We start from the raw sequence: 18,101 nt of genomic DNA on the forward strand, positions 1-18,101 counted from the left end.
CAGGAATTTCAAAATAGCAATTGTGTAAAAAATATCAGTTTTTCATGTTATTATAATTTTTTACAATAATTTTTTTTTGTCAATTATTTATACTTATATTAAGGAGGACAGGGAGGATAGGTACTCAAATTAGTCCCCTCTTATATAAATAAATTATAATAATAATAAAAATTTAAGAATTTTTGCAGCTTTTTTCAAAACATATATTACATATTTAACTTTTTATTTTTATAAAATTTCAAATAAGTATTGAAATAATAAATTAACAAAAGTTATATTGTTTTGTTACAAATCAAATTGTATGAGAATTTTATTACGATAATCATAATCATCTGTACTTTCAGCTATATCATATGATTCTATATAAGAAACAATAGTCTCAATATTATATTCATAGAATAAATCGTCTAAATAGTTTATATACGATTTGATATTCTCTACATTTTCACTTAGTGTTTTCGAAGCTATATCTGTAATTTGATCTAAGTCATTCTTATTAGGATTTTTCTTTTCAGAGCTTAGTCGTTCTAAATTTTCATCATCCATTCTTTCATTGTAATTTATAGGAACAAATTTTGGTAACACAGTTTTCATAATTTGTTGAATATATATAATTGCTTTATTAAGTGTTAAATTAACACCTTTTTCAACCAGTGGTTTTTTAGTGGAATCTTCTAAAACTTCTATAATTTCATTGTAATTAAACCTAAATAGTTCTTTAAAGAATTTATTACCTAAAAGATAATTTTTCACATCAGTATTACTTACATTGATATTTGCAAACAATTTACGATTTATTTGCCAATATTTATTAGCAATAACCATGTGCTTTCTTATTAAATGTAATGCTACTGTTCTTATAACATTTAACATTTTTATTTGATAAATTCCTAAATTTTCCGTCCAAAGCTCTAGATAATAATAATTCAAAGCTTCATTATAACTTTTTTTGAGCTCTTTGTATATTTCTTTAAAAACTATTTCGCTTTGTTCACCAAAATTCATAATTATGTATTTCAAAGTATTTTCGTCCTTTATTTTATATAAGTAAATACTTTTTAAGGAGACCCAATTTTTTTCTGTTTCGTTTTCCAATAGAAAGTTATTATGATTTTGTGTTTCTATTATCATATGGTTGATGTTTTTTAAAGATATTTTCCAATCATTGTTATTGTTACCATTCACTATCATACCAGGCCTATTGCCTTCTCTACACCATTTTGTAATTGAATATTTTAATATATATATGGGCGAAGATATCATTTCAGGATCCATATGAATTCTATTTCTAAAGCACAATGAGCAATACATCAAAAACATATGCACTTCCCAAAACGGCCTTACATATATTGTTTTATTTATTTTGAAAAGTGAAGCTAACATGCTTTTGGTAACTTTTTCGCTCAAATAACATGAATTTATATCTTTACACGTTTTAAAATAACTTAAAAGTAAATGCATATTACCACACGCCAAATCACAGTATAATAAATCAATGTTATTGTTTATTGCACTTTCTTTTGGTAATGAATCTATATTTAATAGTTTCTTTACAGTATTAAATTTTAATTTAGGGAAATCATTTTTCTGAGGATATTCAAATCCAGTAATCAGATTGACTGCTCTTTCAAGTTCTGGATCTGTACACGGAACTTTTCTAGAAAAACATGTATTAACTTGCATTGTATCCCAGATCACCACAAATACAATACTGATAAAAAGATTAAAAATCATTTTTCACTGCTTTAATTTAAATATTAAATAAATGACAATTCATGAAAAATGAAAACTTGATTTAATTACGCGATCGGTATTGTGTATAGCTATATATAAGTTAATTTTCTATGAAAGTAGGTCATAAAAATAATTTTTTATAAATTTAGCTTGACGATTATTTGTTAGTAACTATTTTTTACAGATTGATAGTAATTTTGAAAAGTGAACAATACTAAACTGAATCAATATTAACACTGAGTATAAAAATTTAATTTTCTATTTTTATTATTTAATTTATTAAGTTCAAAAGATAAAAATAATAAAAATACTGTAGATAGTGTTTTATTTTAAAAATTGATGGATTATTCCAAAAGCTTTATGATCTCTATTTCCTTATTTATATCTTGATTACAAGTTTTATGTTTTATAAGTGTAATATCTGAATATATATATATAATATAATGTGTAAAGGGAAATGATATTATTTAAAAAAAAGTATAATGAGTGAAAAAGGTTTATAAATTGTATTTATCCATATAATTTTTAAAAAGTTATAGCATTATAAGTCTAACAATATAAAAATGAATTTTTGTAAAAAACATGTTCTTTTTCTTTTAGCTTCAATGCGAAGCTGAGAAGATTTTAATTTTATTATGATGTTTTTTTTTTTATTATTTTTTTTTTGTCTATTAACGCTCAATCTCTGCATTTGTTGGACCGATTTTGATGAACAATGCGTTCAAAAGAACACAAATTATATCTAGTCAAAGCCATTACCCTCAACAATTGAAAACAATTTTCATATTTTTTATTATATTTATAACTTTATATCATATTTATTATTTTTTTTAGATACCTTAGGTATTTATCTATCTTTTGATTCATTTTTGTGAACATTTGATCCCTTACCAGCCCACAGAAAGAGTTTCAAAATGGCAACTTTTTCACAAAAAATCAATTTTTTCAACTTTTGAAAATGTTCCGGAAAGACTGACAATTTTATATATACCTTAAATTAAAGCTAATGTAATATACTTTAATTTGAAAAAAAAATTGATCTCTGGATTTGTTTTCATGGTGAAAATGACTACCGTATTAAAAATATGCCATTTTGTGTTAATATCTAGGTTTTGTATTTTATTTTATTTTAAAATACCTGACAAGGGGAGTACACTGATTTTAATAAATTTAATATAAATAAATAATTAATGAAGCATAGAAAGCTAAACTTATTTAATTTTTTTTGTAGAAGAAAAGTAGAGAAAACTACTATTAAAATTCGAACTAGTTTAAAGCACCATTTTTTTGAGTCGGCAGAAGCGACGTACGATTGCCGAGTCGGTAATCTTGTGTTTTACGTGCTTGGGGTACAACTCGTGTATGGCTAGGAATTTTTTGCATTTTTTTCTTAACTCTTTTTTAGTTAGAATAAATGTTCAATTCCTTTGATTTTTATCTCATTTAGATTCAATAATTTCAATAAATATCAAGAATTCCATTACTGTAGTCTCCTCTCGTGAGAAGAAATTCATATTAATATTATTTTATTATGTGGTTTTTTTTTTTGTAGCTATCATTTATTTTCTCAGCTCTCATTTGACCTACTTTTTTAACAAATTTTTTTTTTTAATTAATCACCAACTACAGATTTGCATCGAAGCGTTTTTTATGATAGTGATTTTAATCATTGTCAGATATCATCTATACTGGACTCGACTATGCCACGACCCCACTGTGCTGGGTTTTTTATTTGTAGATTACTGATAAGTAACTTAAATTGAATTTTTTCAAATCTCGTAATATTTTTATACTTATAATCAAAACTATAGTATCCTTTAAAAGGATTAATATAAATTAATCAAGTACTTTATAAAACATTTCTAAAAAAAATTTGAAGGATTAATATGATTTATTAAAATATATTATAATCTAATCAATTTAATAATTATTTTATTACAAATATTTTATATTAATATTTGTAAATTTAGGTTAGAATATCACATATGCTATTTTTCTATTATTTCTAAGTATAGATTAATTGTAAATGATTAATAGTCTTAGTGTTGTTTCTTCTGAACTATTATCATTTTTAAAAAACGTGCACAACATAAGTAACAACAAAGAAATAAGTAAATGAAAATAATTTATAGGTATTTGCATTAATATTTTGAAATCTGTCTACTATAAATATTAAAATAGTATACATTTATGAAATCTTTACTTTTAAATTTAATAATTTGTGTACATGATCTTTATAAACTTGACTATTACAACGTAAGAAAAGTTAAAAATCCATAACCCAAGTGGCACATCACTTAAATTGTCATGACAGTGAAATTCGTAGAACTGAACAAAATAAAAATTTACACGAATTAGTGATGAGCAAAACAAGAACAAGACCAAGACTGTCAAAGTCTTGGTCATAGTCTTGTTCTTGATAGCTCAGTCTTGGTCTTGGTCTTGCTTTACTAACTCAGTCTTGGTCTTGGTTTTGGTCTTGCAAATCTAGTCTTGTTCTTGTTCTTGGTCTTGCTAAAAAAGTCTTGGTCTTGTTCTTGTCAATTGAGTACAGTCTTGATGTTGGTCTTGCTGATATTATTACAGTCTTGGTCTTGTTCTTGGTTTCGTAGAAATGCAAGACCAAGCCAAGACCGCAAGAACAAGAGTAATTCTGCTCATCACTAACACGAATATAATTAGAAAAATGGAAACTGTCGATTAGTTCAATAATAGTATTGAATACAAGTGACAGTAGTACTGCGCGATTTCATAAGCCTTTTCGCCCACTAAACTGGTCGATAAAATACCTGGAAATAACAAATAAAACTTTTGATTTTTTCGTTGCCTCAAACCAGTTCATCTCGATAACGTATGTTGCATGCCGGTAATGTGTGTGCAGACCCCCTCGATAGGTGTCATAGTCGTAGGAGGTTGGTATCCCCTTGGCCCCGATAAACTTCCTTGGTTCTTAGTACACAGCTGCATTAAGCAAGTGTTAGTGTGCTCTCGATAATAACATAATGTACGCAATAATAAAATACTCATGTAAATGAGCGACCCTAGCTAACCCGACGACTTAGACCGTCGTGTTATAGTTGTTGTTTCGCCAGCATAGTGTTTATCGTAGCCAAACGCGCATAATTCAAGCTGACGGTAATTTTTTTTTTTTTGATCCGCCACTTATACCTTTCCACTTCCTTTGTGAGTACGGCATGCCGCTGTCGTTGACGGTTGTTTTTGTAATATAGTGATATACTTGTAAACTATTACCTCTAGGTGAGAAAATACGTTCCAAGTATATTATATCATTGTTGCATAAAAACGAAGAAGAAGCTTTTTTTGATAAAGGTGTCGTTGATTAGGATTGATAATAAATCTTGGAAATTTATATGCCCATCCTCTTTGTTGTTTATTACATTTTATTATTATAATAAATTATAATCACGGAAAACTATTAATTCAACTTGATATCCGTCTAGACGCCATCGCATAATGTATAATGTATATTATATAAGGCATAAATTAACTCGAATCTGCAATGCCATTATTGCAGACACGACATCCTTTACATTGATACCGTTTGAAAACATTTTAGGTATATAATCCTATGACTTCAATATTTTATGTCCCTTTATTTAATAATATAGAAACTTTTTTGAAAGTTTAATAATAAAAATAATTTGAAAGTGTTTAGCCCCTTCACTTTCAAAATTAGCGACTCTTATGTACCAGAAATATAATATGTATAGTCACTCAAAAATAATTTAAATAAAAATATTGATCACTTCCGAAACTTATGTCAAAATATATACCATGTAACAATTTTACATTCCTAGTTTCATAATCTTAAATTTAAATAGAAAATTGATAACAAAATTTTGTCGACTTAGATTTAATTATAATTTAAACCTTGTCACATCGTTTATTTTTTAAAATTGAATTCCTCATTGTATTCATTACAAAAAAGATCTGATGAAAAACTTTTCATATTTTTTTAACAAAATAATATAATAGATAAGACGGTAATAATATAATTTTTTTATAAGCAAAATTGAATCTTTTAAAAAATATATAATATTATAAACATACAGGGTGATTTTTTTATCATAACCCACTCAATTACTTACAGAATAATAATGATTTAAAAAATTTTTTTTATTACTATCTTTAGTTACACATTATTCTTGAATTTTTAACTATGTAATACTTTTTAAGTTCATCCCTTATGCCTGGTAAGGGTGTCAACTTTGTTTTTTTAAATGGTAACACATATTTTTAATTTAATAAAATGTTTGAGTTTTTAATTTAATAGTAAATGGCATTTGAATTTTTAATATAACTTTATTAGCTTATTAGATATAAACATTTAAAGTTTCAAAATTTTGAGTTAATATACATGTATAATACACATGGGATTGTAAATACAGGTAGCTAATTGGATTTTTATGACATTGCTGTCACAGTCACGGATTGTTTATTATCAATTATGACTATCAATAGATATACTTTTTGTATTGTCAGTTAGTGTATTTATAAACTCACAACAATGTACCTTACTATCATTGATAATAACAATGCTGTGTACCTGCTAATATCGATGTCATAAAAAACCAATTAGCTACCTGTATTTGTAATCCCTTGTGTATTATACCTGTATATTAACTCAAAAATTTGAAACTTTAAATGTTTATATCTAATAAACTAATAAAGTTATATTAAAAATTCAAATGCCATTTACTATTAAATTAAAAACTCAAACATTTTATTAAATTCAAAATATGTGTTACCATTTAAAAAAACAAAGTTGACACCCTTACCAGGCATAAGGGATGATCTTAAAAAGTATTACATAGTTAATAATTCAAGAATAATGTGTAACTAAAGATAATAATAAAAAAAAATATTTAAATTATTATAATTCTGTAAGTAATTGAGTGGGTTATGATAAAAAAATCACCCTGTATAATCATGTGGTAAATTCTTCTTTTTATTTGATATTTATTTCCATAAGATCAAAAAAATTAAAATATAAAAAACTACGACAATTTTTTGAAACATTATATTACATATTAAATTTTTTATTTTTATAAATATCCAAATATTAAATAAAATTAAAAAAATTTATCAAAATTGTATTATGAATATCATGTTTACCTCTTCTTTTAACATATTCACTTATTTCATTATACGATACAGAAGTCTCAATATTATACTCTTCAAATAAATTTTCTAAATACTTTAAATACGATTTGATATTCTTAATATTTTGCATTAATTCTTCCTTAATTTCTTTTTTAATTTTACCTGAATGTCCATTTTCTAGTTTTCTACTGTAATTTATTAGAACAAATTTTGGTGCCCGAATTTTCATAATTCTTTCAATATCTACAATTGCTTCATGAATTGTCAAATTTACACCATTTTCAATCTCTGGCTTTTTAGCGGAATTTTCTAAAACTACTATCACTTCATTGAAGTTAAAACTAAATAGTGTTTTAAAGAAAACATTATTTAAAATGTATTTATTCATATCATTAATTCCTACATCGACATTTCCAAAAATTGTATTATTTAATTTCCAATATTTAAAAGCATAAATCATGTGCTTTCTTATTAAATGTAAAGCTACTGTTCTTATCACGTTTAACATTTGTTCTTGATATTTTCCTATTTGAATCATCCAATGATCTATATAATAAAAATTCCTCGCTTCATTAAAACTTGTATAAAGCTCTTTGTATATTTCATTAAAAACTTCTTCACTTTGATCACCAAATCTAATAATGATATCTCTCAAGGTATCTATCTCGGTTATAATTTTATATAAATAAATACTTTTTAAGGAAACCCAATTTTTTTCTCTATCATTTTCCAATAGAATACCATCATTACGGTTTTGTATTTGGCTTATCAATATTTCAATTTCTCGCAAATTATTATTAGCGTCAGGATTCAATAACATACTATGAGTATTTTCATCTCTACAATATTGATCAATATAATACTTTAACAAACATTCAATATCATTTTTTATTATATAATAGTTGTTCATATCAATTGAATTTCTACGGCAAAGTGAACTATGCAACAAATACATATGTACAAGCCAGAACGGAGGTACATATCTTCTTTTATTTAGTTTGAAAAGTGAAGCTAACATGTGGCTGGTAACTTCTTCGCTTAAATGACAATCCCATACATCTTTACAGATTAATAAATAATTATAAAGTAAATGCATATTACCACAAGCCAAGTCAGAGTACATTATATCAGTGGTTTTTTCTATATTATTTTTTACTATAATTGTTTTATTTATTTTTAGTTTTTTTTTTATAGTATTAAATTTTAATTTTTGTAACTCATTCAGCGGAGGATATTCAAATCCAGTTTCCAATTTGACTGCTTCTTCAAGTTCTAAATGTTTACTCGGTAAGAAATTTGTAGAAAAACATGTATTTACATGCATTGCACGCCAAATAATAGTGACTACAATGCTTATAAAAAAATTAAAAATCATTTTTTAGTATTTTAGTTTGTAATTATCAAATAAATTATAATTCACTTAGTTCGTTTATTATTTGGAAAAATGATCTAAACCTAACTACACTGAAATAATATTAACGCTGAATATATAAGTTTAATAGTTTAAAATTAAATATTTAATTCTTTATATATTATTTTCTCGCAATTGTTATTTAGTGTTTTCAATGTCATATTATTTTTTATTTTAATCTAAAAGCTCAAAGAATATAAAAGATTATAAAAAAAAACACAATTTTTTTGAAAAATAATAAATGATTTATCAATTTTTTTTAAAGTTTACACATTTTTTAAAATTACTAACGAAATAGTTGACTGATATATAATTTGAATTGTTACGAGAATTTTTATAATTTTACCAGATTAATATAATCATATAACTTCTTTATATGTTTCTGTATTAAACACAGCAGTTTTAATATTATACTCTGCAAATATATTTTCTAAATACTCTAAATATGATTTGATATTTTCAAATTTTTTAATTATTGTTACTCAAGTGTCAGCTTTGGCCATACATTTTTTTTGTTTTTTCTTAATAGGTATAGGAGAGATTAATCTAAATTTTTAATATTTAGTTAAATTTAATAATTTAAATTTACACCATTTTCGACCACTGGTTTTTTACTGGAATATTTAAAAAAAAAATTATTATTTCATTGTAGGTTTAACTATAATGAAGTGATAATAATATTTTTAAGAATTAATTATCTACAAGGTTGGGTTTCATATCAATATTTGATTACGTTGATAATTCCAAAAAATGTATGTCTTAATTTAAAATATTTACCACATAATTCATTTTCTTTCATAATAAATATAATGCGACTGTTCTTATCATAATTAATTTATTTTTAAAACAATTTTTTAATAAATCAACAGTTTAAAATTTAATACCATTATAACTACAATATTACACATATAATAAAAAATTAATGTATTAAACCTGTTTTAATATTAACTTGCTTTACAAAGGTTTTATTATACAGTGTGTTCAGTAAGTAAGGAAACAGGTCAATTGTTACAAACAATGAGAACAATATAAACTCGTATCCTTACCTATTGAACTTCTATATAATAATAAAATAAGAAAATACATTTGGACTATTTTCTTATTATATCTTATACTATAAATAGTAAATATTCAAATAAAAATTTGTATATAAATTAAAATACCCAGCACAGTGAGATCCCGCTCAGTAGGTACGTCGTATAGCTGGGTCCAGTATAAATATAATCTGACAGTTATAAAAATCACTATCATAAGAAACGCTTCGATGCAAATCTGAAGATAGTGTTTAGTTTTGTAATTCTTATATTCAAAAATATAACATATAATTTTTTAATTATATATTTTATAATTTTTATATTTAATTGTTTTGTAATTATTATTGATTTTGATTTTTAATATGTTAAAAGTAAACATTTTTAACCTACTTTTTTGTGAAATTTTACAGTAAAAAATATTAATTTATTGTCATAACTTTTAGCTCAACTTGCAAGTTTGAAATTGAAATCATTAAATATTTTATGGTACTTTTTATTTGATTAAGAGATTTTTTTTTAATTTTTGAAGATAATATCTTCAACTAAATACGAATAGTAATCATTTGATATATCGTTGAAAAAAGTAGATTAATTAAGGGTTGAAAAAATAAATTGCAGCCACAAAAAAAACACATTAACATAAATAAGAAATTTCTTCTTATGAAGGGAGACGGACTATATTGATGGGATCCTAGATATTTATTGAATTTAATGAATCTAAATGAGATAAAAATTAAATGATATGAAAATATTTTATAATAAAAAAAATGTAAAATATTAATTGCTACAGGCGGATTCGAACCTGGTATCCTAATCTTGAAAGACATAAGTCTTTAATAACATAAATTACTAATATAGACATAAATAAGTGTTACCGATTTGGCTACTGCTCGTCGCTTTTGCCGATTAATAAAATTGGCAATTTAAGCTAATTCAAATTTTGAAGTTACTTTTTTGATTTTAAAAAAGCAAAAAAATTTAAATAAGTTTAACTTCTTATATCTCATGAACTTAATTCTAAATAATAATATAAGCTTTCAATATTTCCGGAATATTTTCAAAAATTATATTGAAAAAGCTTAATTTGTGTGCAAAAATTGTTTTTTTGAATTCCTCCTGCGGTCAGGTTTAGAGTCAGATTTTCAAAAAAGTTATATCAAATGAAAGAAAAGTATCTAAGGTTTCAATATAAAAAAAATTATTTTAATATGTTCATTTTTCAAAAAGCCCGAGTAGCATTATTTTGGTTCACGGTCGGTTCAAGCGATCCACGAATGCTGTAAAAGTTAAACGTTCAATAAGTAACTCAATATTTTTTTATAAGTACTAGGACAGTTCAAAATAGAACTGTACGGTACAATTAATGTTCAATATAGCACTCGGTAACTTGGCTATCAGTTGATGTACTGTTCATTCGATCAATTTGTACTTACTACTTGATTTTATTTTAAGTACAATAGAATAATTATAATTGTTATAACAGTATTGATAAACAGTTATAATTTTATATATTATTTTAACCTTTAATTAATAAATTAATAAAATAATAACAATAGTCTATGATTACTTTATAATGTCAATATATTGAGACTAGCGCGAATTTATTTGGTGAGCTTATGGCTCAATAATTAGACGTGCTGCTAACCACTGACCAACAATTCTAATAAATGTGATGTAATTTAGTTGTGATTTGTGTGCCATTCCCGCAAATTATTGACAAATATTACCATTTTTATAAATGCTCCTTTGAGAACTGACAAAATTTTTGCCTTTCTTGTTAATAATTTGTTTCATGTATAACTCAAAAGTAAGCAATTAAATTATTTTTTAACGTATAGTAGTATATTAAAATTGTAAGCAATTTTAGAATTAGCTTATATAACAATAGAATAAATGATAGTGAAATATGCTGCATCCTATCCTTTTTTATTAGAAAAATAATTTGAAATTTTTAATTGTTTTAATTTATTAAGTAGCATAATTATGATCATAATCCTATGTTTCTAAAGAAATTACCTGAATATACAACACATGTATTATTAATGCCTCACTTTGTGATACATTTATTTTTAAGACTACTTAACTATTGTTTTATCAAACCTTCAAATACAATAAAGCATTTCTTTATTGTAAATATTGTTCAGTAATATTATCAATTAATATTATAAAAGTAATATATTAAATTAAAGAATGTTAAGAATGTTGTGTTGGACAATGTCTCTTTAAGGTTCTTTAAATAATTATAATATTTATTATTTATAAAATAAATCTTTGATTTCAATCATTTATCTATATAACTAGATAATTTGCACAAAAAATATCTTACAACACAGAATAGTTATGAGCCTGATTTATAATTTAAATTAAATTTTTCTCACTATTTATTAAATATTTATTATTTATTATTCTCACTATTAATTCCAAACATATTATTAATATTATTATTGTTATTAATTATACTATATATAATATAATATAAATAAAATTGCCAAAAAAATTTAATTTCATTATAATCTAAAAGTTTTGATATTAGAATTATTACTTAATTTATGTTAGGTCCAACATAAAATTTTTTATAGTACTACATGTCATTGAAGTTTTATAGTTTTGTTTAATTATATTTATGAACTTGTTGCTTTAAATATTTTCTTTTATAACTTACAGTTTCTATTATTGAAATTATTATTGCATTTTGTAAATTTGAAAAAATAAAATCCGGTAATTCACTATTGTATGTCACACTAGAGTGTAGTAATTTAAGAATTTAAATATTTATTAAAACTTTTAAAGTTTATATTTAACTATATTCAGAATCAACATCCAAAATATTGAAAATAATTGATCATATTGGAGTGGAGAAAAAGACTTCAAAGAGATGTAATGATGGTTCACTGAAAAACAGTAATGTTAATGCTTGAAAACAACTTTAAGAAAAACAGATAAATCAGGTAGTTTTGGAGGATTTTTTGAGAAAAAAAAAGTTTACTAACCAAAGTAAGAATATGCATAGTCATTTTTTATTTTATTCACATTTATCAAGTTGGAGCATAAACGAAATTACTTGCATAATACATGAGTTTTTATGTTAGTGTACTCACATATTTAATGTTTAGGGTCTCTAGTTGAAAGAATTCCAAGACTCCAACTTTATAATATATAAAAGAAATATGTTATTTGTCAATAATATTAGCTTAAATCAAAAAACTTATATTATACGTTTTTGTAAAAACTATTATTCTTTGTTATCAATATTACTTAATTTTGATTTCAGATACTCTAGATCAACTACTACGAAAATGTATTATAAGTGTTAATTTACCATTTAGAATAATTGAAAATCCCATTTTAAAAGAAAATAATTGAACGAGGTTTCCACAACAGAAAATTTTATCTTCGGCCTCCTTTAATGATAAGTATTGAGAATGAATTTCATAAATTATCCTTCAAAATAAAATCTGAGATGTTTAAATGTGACTATATTGATACGATTGCAGATAGTTGGTCGATTTTTAAATAGTAAATAATAGATTTATTTTTATTTGTATAGGTACCATATTAACCGATTTTATAGGTAGTAATATAATATATTTTGTTAGATCATACATTGGAATAACAGTGTCTCATAGACCAAAGAGGATATATTAAGAACTAATTGTCTTTTAACACTGACAAGACTAGAAGGGTCACATACATATGATACCTTAGTTAAAGCTATAGATGAAGTATACACACAGTTTGAAATTTCAGATAAATTATTTTTTTGTATCACATAAAATGGTTTTAATTTTGTAAAATGTTTTAAGTAAGATCTATTCATATTAATATAATTAATAACTATAAAATTATTTATGTTGGTATTTTTAATTTATGTAACATACATCTGAAAGTATTAATTTTTTCATTTTTATTAATGGAAAACCATGAATTTAAATTAACTTCTCATAAATTAGATCGAATTTAACCCTTATTATATTTTTAGAACATTGGTCATGTACTTGATGAAGAAAATACTGATTAGTTGCTTGTAAACAATTCAGTGGATTAGAATTAGATGTTCATTAGATAAAATGAATTAGAAAAAATGTATGTCGTCAATTTTACATTTTATCTTAATTCTTTTTTGAGGTTAAGAAAAATTCAAAGTTTGTTTGATTTAAATTCAATACCTTCAATAAATATTGACATTTTTAACTTATTTTTTAATCATTTAAAGTTGATTTTTCTGAAAGTTTATAATTTAAAAATTTTTACATAAAAATAATATCTACTTTAAAATTTTTTATAATTTATATAAATATGTAAAAATTACAATACTAAATTATTAAATATCAATTTCATACTATGTTTAATTGCTTAAATAGATATTTATTTATATATTATACTATTAAATCATAGAACTACTAATTAAAAATAATGATAGAAATATGAGTTAATTTTGCTTTTAGAATAATCCACCTATTTTTTAAAATTAAAGACTATCTACAGATTTGCCTCAAAGCGTTTCTTATGGTAATATTTTTATAACTGTCAGATATCATCTATACTTGTACCAACTATGCCACGTCCACACTGTGCTGCAACCCTACTGTACTATTGGTTTTTAAAAGTAAATTTTCAGTTAGAACATTCAAATTAATAGATTTATCGGATTAAAAAATTTTCTATTTCATACTAAAGCAAATTTAGGTCGAGATAAATAATTGAAACTATTGCTGTAATAATTTACAATTTAAATTTTTATATATAAACTATATATCACAATACAGTCTATAAATCGGCTTTTAAAAAAGTCATGGTCGATAGATCTCCAAAGAACTTACTAACAGGTTTAGTACAGGATCCAGGTTTAGAATTTTTATACAAACATTCCAGTCGCTAATGAAGAACAGAAATATGAATCATTATTCAGCATACTCTACAATGCAAGCTGCTGTTACGAAGCGATTTAATAAAACACTAAAAGAAAATTCTGAAAAAAATTAACTACTGAAAGATTATACAGCTGAAAACAAATTACAATAATATAAAACATAGCGTCATAGGAACTCCTAGTATAGCAACACGTAATCATGGAAATGTAAGTTTTAAACGGCTACATAATTTAAAATACAATAAAAAGTTTAATACTGGAAAAAAATATTAATGGAAAATTATAAAAAATAAAAATACAATTGTATATTTCGTTACTTCTATGGAAAACATATATAAAAATTAAAGAGTTTCCAAGTTTTATGATTTATATGTATAATACAAGAATAAATACTTATTATTGTAATTTAATTTAGTTTTGTTGTTTAATATCAGTACTATAATAGTATTTTGTATTAAAATGATACACAGTTATTGCGTACACGATTATTCTTTTAATATTAGCTTCTCATTTTTTTTTTAAATAATAATTATACTAAGAAAATCAATTTATGGAATTTTTTAGTGTCAGATATACAATTATTAAGTATTTATTTATTTCATTCCTTATACTTTATAAAGGTGTCAACTTTATTTGCTGAATAACAACATACATATTGAACTAGGTTATATAATAACAATATAAATATATACAAATATAAGTATAAATAATATCCTAAGGTTGTTAATAACCCATTACACTTTTTCATAAGAAAAAGGTTAAAAAATTTTTAGCTTCTACATTGTATTGTAATTATTTGATATTTATTTCCATAAGATCAAAAGAATTAAAGATAAAACTAAACAACAACAATTTTTTGAAACATTATATTACATATTGAACTTTGTATTTTTATAAATGTTCAAATATTAAATAGAATAACTATTGAAATAATTGACCAAAAATTGAATTGTTTTTTTTAGAAATTAAAAGCTAACAAAATTTTGTTATGAATATTATGTTTACCTCTTTTTAAAACATACTCACTTATCTTAATATAAGACACAGAAGTCTCAATATTATATTCTTCAAATAAATTTTCTAAATATTTTAAATACGATTTGATATTCTTAATATTTTGCATTAATTCTTCCTTAATTTCTTTTTTAATTTTATCTGAATGTCCATTTTCTAGTTTTCTATTGTAATTTATTAGAACAAATTTTGGTGACTGAATTTTCATAATTCTTTCAATTTCTAAATTTGATTTATCAAATATCAAATTTTCACCTTTTCCAACCTGTGGCTTTTTAGCGGAATTTTGTAATACTTCTATCAATTTACTTAATTTAAACCTAAATAGTGTTTTAAAGAAATCATTATTTAAAATGTATTTATTCATATCATTAATTCCTACATCGACATTTCCAAAAACTGTATTATTTAATTTCCAATATTTAGAAGCATAAATTATGTGCTTTCTTATTAAATGTAATGCTACTGTTCTTATCACGTTTAACATTTGTTCTTGATATCTTCCTATTTGAATCATCCAAATATCTATATAATAATAATTCCTCGCTTCATCATAACTTGTATAAAGCTCTTTGTATATTTCATTAAAAACTTCTTCACTTTGATCACCAAATCTAATAATGATATCTCTCAAGGTATCTATCTCGGTTATAATTTTATATAAATAAATACTTTTTAAGGAAACCCAATTTTTTTCTCTATCATTTTCCAATAGAATACCATCATTACGGTTTTGTATTTGGCTTATCAATATTTCAATTTCTCGCAAATTATTATTAGCGTCAGGATTCAATAACATACTATGAGTATTCTCTTCTCTACAATATTGATCAATATAATACTTTAACAAACATTCAGTATCATTTTTTATTATATAATAGTTATTCATATCAATTGAATTCCTACGGCAGAGTGAACTATGCAGCAAATACATATGTACACGCCAAATCGGAGCTACGTTTCTTATATTTAGTTTGAAAAGTGAAGCTAACATGTTGCTGGTAACTTTTTCGCTTAAATGACAATCCCTAACATCTTGACAGATTAATAAATAATTATAAAGTAAATGCATATTACCACAAGCCAAGTCAGAGTAAATTATATCAATGGTTTTTTCCACATTATTATCTACTATAATTGTTTTATTTATTTTTAGTTTCTTTTTCATAGCATTAATGTTTAATTTTTGTAACTCATCCAGCGGAGGATATTCAAATCCAGTTTCCAATTTGACTGCTTCTTCAAGTTCTAAATGTTTACTCGGTAAGAAATTTGTAGAAAAACATGTATTAACTTGCATTGCATGCCAAATAATCGTGACTACAATGCTTATAAAAAAATTAAAAATCATTTTTTAGTTTACTTTAGTTTGCAATGAAACAAATATATGTAAAATAAATTATAATTCATACAAAACGAATACTTGATTTAATAATTCTATCGATATTGTGTATAGCTTTTTATATGTTAATTTTTTATAAAAGTAGTTAAGAACAAAACATTTTTATAGATTTATGATAAAATTTTATATTTAATAAGGCAATATTTTTTTATTTCACTTATTATTTTGAAAAATAGTCTAAACCTAATACTAAACTAAATCAATATAAAGGCTTAATATAAAAATTTAATAGTTTAAAATTAAAATTAAATTTTTTATTTGTTATTTATTATTTTCTTCTCAAAATTGTTATTTAGTATTTCAATGTCATATTATTTATAATTTCAGTCTACAAGCTCAAAGAATACAAAAGATAATTAATAAAAAACATAGTTTAATTGAAAAATAATAAATTACATGTCTTCTTAATGTTTACACATTTATTAAAACAACTAACGAAATAAATTAATAATATATAATAAGTGTTTTTACGAGAATTATTATTTTATTTTCACAATTTTATCAGGTTAATGTTCATATAATCATATAAATTCCTCATATTTTTCTGTATGAATCATAGTAGTCTCAATATTATACTCTTCAAAATATAATTTCTAAATATTATAAATATGATTTGATACTCTTAAATTTTTAATTAATGTTACTCGAGTCTTTAGACATAAATTTTATTTGTTTTTTTCTTAATAGGTATAGGAGGAAGAGATGTTTATCTGAATAGCATAAAACAGTATTTTCAATAGGATATACACAGAATTGGATATTGAAAGTCTTTAAATTCGTAAAAATTCATGCTACAAAATCCGTCGTGTAGGAGCTGACTGATATAAACAGCAGACCTATAAATAGTTGTTTCTATGAGCATGAACTTAGCAAGAATGAATTTCCAGAAGTTTATTTAATGGAAAATCGCATTGAGAATAATAATCACAGATGTGTCGTCTAGTTAGTTGGTTTGAATAGTTCAATGCAAGTCTACAAGTGTTGAAGAATTTCTTTGACCATTGAACAAAAAATGATAATTCATTAATCAAAACCAGTTTAATATTAATAAATAAACAGCGATATAATACGTCCCAAAAATTAACAATAAGTACATTTCAACACAGTAAAAAACTCGCAAATTTTATTCTCATTGTGAAAATTAATTTATTTGAATTCATCGCGATTAAATAATTGGTTTCACTGTTATATTTAATCACTAAACGTATCCAAATGCGCTCAAGAACTTAGTATTTGAAGATTATAATCAGAAAGTGTGTGGGCGCAAGTTTTTAGTTACTAATTGGTTTTGTCGACATTTATATCGATAAATGTTCATTATAATTCAGATTGTCCGTCAACATACGTGACTTTAGTTTAGGGGGCGTACAATTTACATGTTATATTTACGTATAAATTGGCTAAGGAATCCTCGCCGTACTCTAAAAAAACCTGTCCGTCGGTAATACGAATAATATTATTATAGAGCGCATATTAAAGTACACCGCGGCATTCGATATCTTCTTGAGTTAT

At 23.8% G+C, this 18,101-nt stretch overlaps 1 protein-coding gene across 1 annotated transcript in view; it reads right to left on the reverse strand.

Annotated features, from left to right (window-relative positions):
- Positions 1-164: 164 nt before the first annotated feature.
- LOC126896765 (uncharacterized) overlaps positions 165-18,101 on the reverse strand; it is a 27,812-nt gene continuing 9,875 nt past the window's right edge. Inside the window, exon 2 of the mRNA XM_050669830.1 lies at positions 165-641. Coding sequence (XP_050525787.1) covers positions 286-641 — 356 coding nt within the window. The 3' untranslated portion in view covers positions 165-285. The remainder of the gene's footprint in view (positions 642-18,101) is intronic.

This window comes from Daktulosphaira vitifoliae, unplaced genomic scaffold (genome assembly GCF_025091365.1).
Source record: "Daktulosphaira vitifoliae isolate Bord-2020 unplaced genomic scaffold, ASM2509136v1 Scaffold_1, whole genome shotgun sequence".
Lineage (NCBI taxonomy): Eukaryota > Metazoa > Arthropoda > Insecta > Hemiptera > Phylloxeridae > Daktulosphaira > Daktulosphaira vitifoliae.